The sequence below is a fragment of the Acanthisitta chloris genome, unplaced genomic scaffold (assembly GCF_000695815.1).
Source record: "Acanthisitta chloris isolate BGI_N310 unplaced genomic scaffold, ASM69581v1 scaffold8369, whole genome shotgun sequence".
Taxonomy (NCBI): domain Eukaryota; kingdom Metazoa; phylum Chordata; class Aves; order Passeriformes; family Acanthisittidae; genus Acanthisitta; species Acanthisitta chloris.
Window position 1 is genome coordinate 43,752 of NW_008691976.1, and position 1,933 is coordinate 45,684.

The following is a 1,933-nucleotide window of genomic DNA, read 5'->3' on the forward strand; positions in this document are numbered from 1 at the left end:
ATCCTCAGCTCCAGCTTCCTGGCACTCCCTGGGAGAAAACACAGTCCATTTTACAAACCCATTAAGCTTCATGCAAGACAAATAATCACCTTTTTTATAGGAAGAGAAAGAAGGATTTTCTTATAGCTCCCAAGAACCTTTAGGGGGATTGAAATAATTTCCCAGCTGTTACGTCCTGAATTTGGCTCTTCTCGATCCACTGCCCATGGAATCTATGGATGTTCCTCTGGGACCTTCTGCAAGGCCTCTCAGCTGTGCTCTCTGGATTCTGATTTTTGGCATCAGTGAGTGGCAATAGGAGGAATCATGGATAAATTCCCTGCTCTGTGCTGGGAGAATTTCCTGGGAGGTATTTGCCAGTGTCGGTGTTCACAAAGGTTGAACTTCACTTTTTTTACTGCAGCATTTCATTCTGGATTTGGTTCCTTTCCCATTGATTTCACTGGTGAACAGCAGGAAAGATTCCAATCCATGTCAGTGCTGATGTATAGACACAATTTGTGCTTTGGATTGATAATGGACTGATTAAAAGGACCCTAAATGTTGTTCCAGACAACTCTCTCCAAGTGCAAGACGTGTGCCAGAGACAAAAGCACTTTCCTTTGCTTTTGGTGAAGGGAAAAAAAGCTGAACGCATCGATGTGGAGGCTAAGTACTCCTTCAGAATGGCACTTCGTGCATAACAGTGGGGCTAAGAGAGTCAGGAACCGGTTGCTGCTGCAAGGCTGAGCTCAGCCTCTCTCTATTCCACACACATTTTGTGCCTCCCCCGTGCTGGCACAGATTGCTCTGGCAGGACCTTTAGCCGCTGTGATTACCTGGTTTGCTGCTGACAACTGTCTGCACTTTCCGGTCTAAATTGCTGAGCTCCCAGAGGAAGTTAAAGACCCTGTGGCATTCCAGCTCATCCCAGCCCGCTGTCAGGATCTGAAGGAGGAAAAGGAAAGGGCTGAAAACGAGCGCATTGGGCAGAGATTTGGATGCCAATGCCAGTTCTCAAGGCAGATGAATACAATCCATCTCAGGACAGAGAGGCCACACCCTCAGTGTGAACCCATCACCTGCCTCAGGTGCTGCAGAAGATGGCACAGGTTGTGCTGAAGCTCAGTGCAGTCAAAAAGCTGCTAATGTTGTTTCAAAATCTGAGTTTACAACCTTATGTGGAAGAGTACACACAGGTATTTGCTACAGAGAGAAATGTCCCTGCAGAAATAATCATCTGTTCTTCTATGTGAGAATTTTAAGGGGGGGTTCAAATTAATTTTAAGCTGCCATGAGCAAACAAAATTATTCTGGCCTAGGCTGTGTCCTCTGAAACCAAAGCATCTCTGCTCTGCAGCTGTGACTGTGAAGCTGTGTCATGAAATGCTCTCCTCCTCCTCCATGGCTTCTTAGGTAATAAATTGCTAATCAAAACCCAGACTGGTTGGGAGTGAAATCCAGGCCAAGTAATTCTCCAGAGTCAAACCAGCAACTTTCAGCACCAGCAAAGCAATTCAGAGAAATTTGCAAAGCAATCCCATCCCCCCACACCCCAAAACCATCTTATTTCACTAAAAAGCTTGGAAAAACACAGATTTTCCTTTCTGTTAGTGTTACTTGCCTTGTCTCCACGATACTCTACCTGCAAAAACACCCCATAGCACTGCAGTCCCAGACACTGCAAGGGGCTGGCACAGCCACTCAGTTTAAAGCAGGGAACCTGCAAATGCAAACACCAGGGATTTAGCTTAACTGACCATAAGCTAATTGTGATTTGAATTCTCTGTGCCACTTGTGTTCCTCAGCACTGATCAGAGGGGCAGGAGATTCCTTGTTGTATAAAGACATGAGCCACAGTGTGCTCAGGGGGCCAAGAAGGCCAATGGCATCCTGGCCTGGAGCAGGAACAGTGTGGTCAGCAGGATCAGGAGGTGATTCTGCCCCTGCACTC

At 46.6% G+C, this 1,933-nt stretch overlaps 1 protein-coding gene across 1 annotated transcript in view; it reads right to left on the reverse strand.

Annotated features, from left to right (window-relative positions):
- The window catches only part of FBXO47 (F-box protein 47), a gene marked incomplete at its 5' end in the record, with an annotated part of 9,283 nt that overhangs the window by 3,184 nt on the left and 4,166 nt on the right, over positions 1 to 1,933 (reverse strand). The window contains 3 exons of the mRNA XM_009082474.1: positions 1 to 28; positions 819 to 927; positions 1,625 to 1,702. The exon at positions 1 to 28 is cut by the window's left edge and continues 140 nt beyond it. Of these exons, the coding sequence (XP_009080722.1) occupies positions 1 to 28; positions 819 to 927; positions 1,625 to 1,702 (215 nt within the window). The remainder of the gene's footprint in view (positions 29 to 818; positions 928 to 1,624; positions 1,703 to 1,933) is intronic.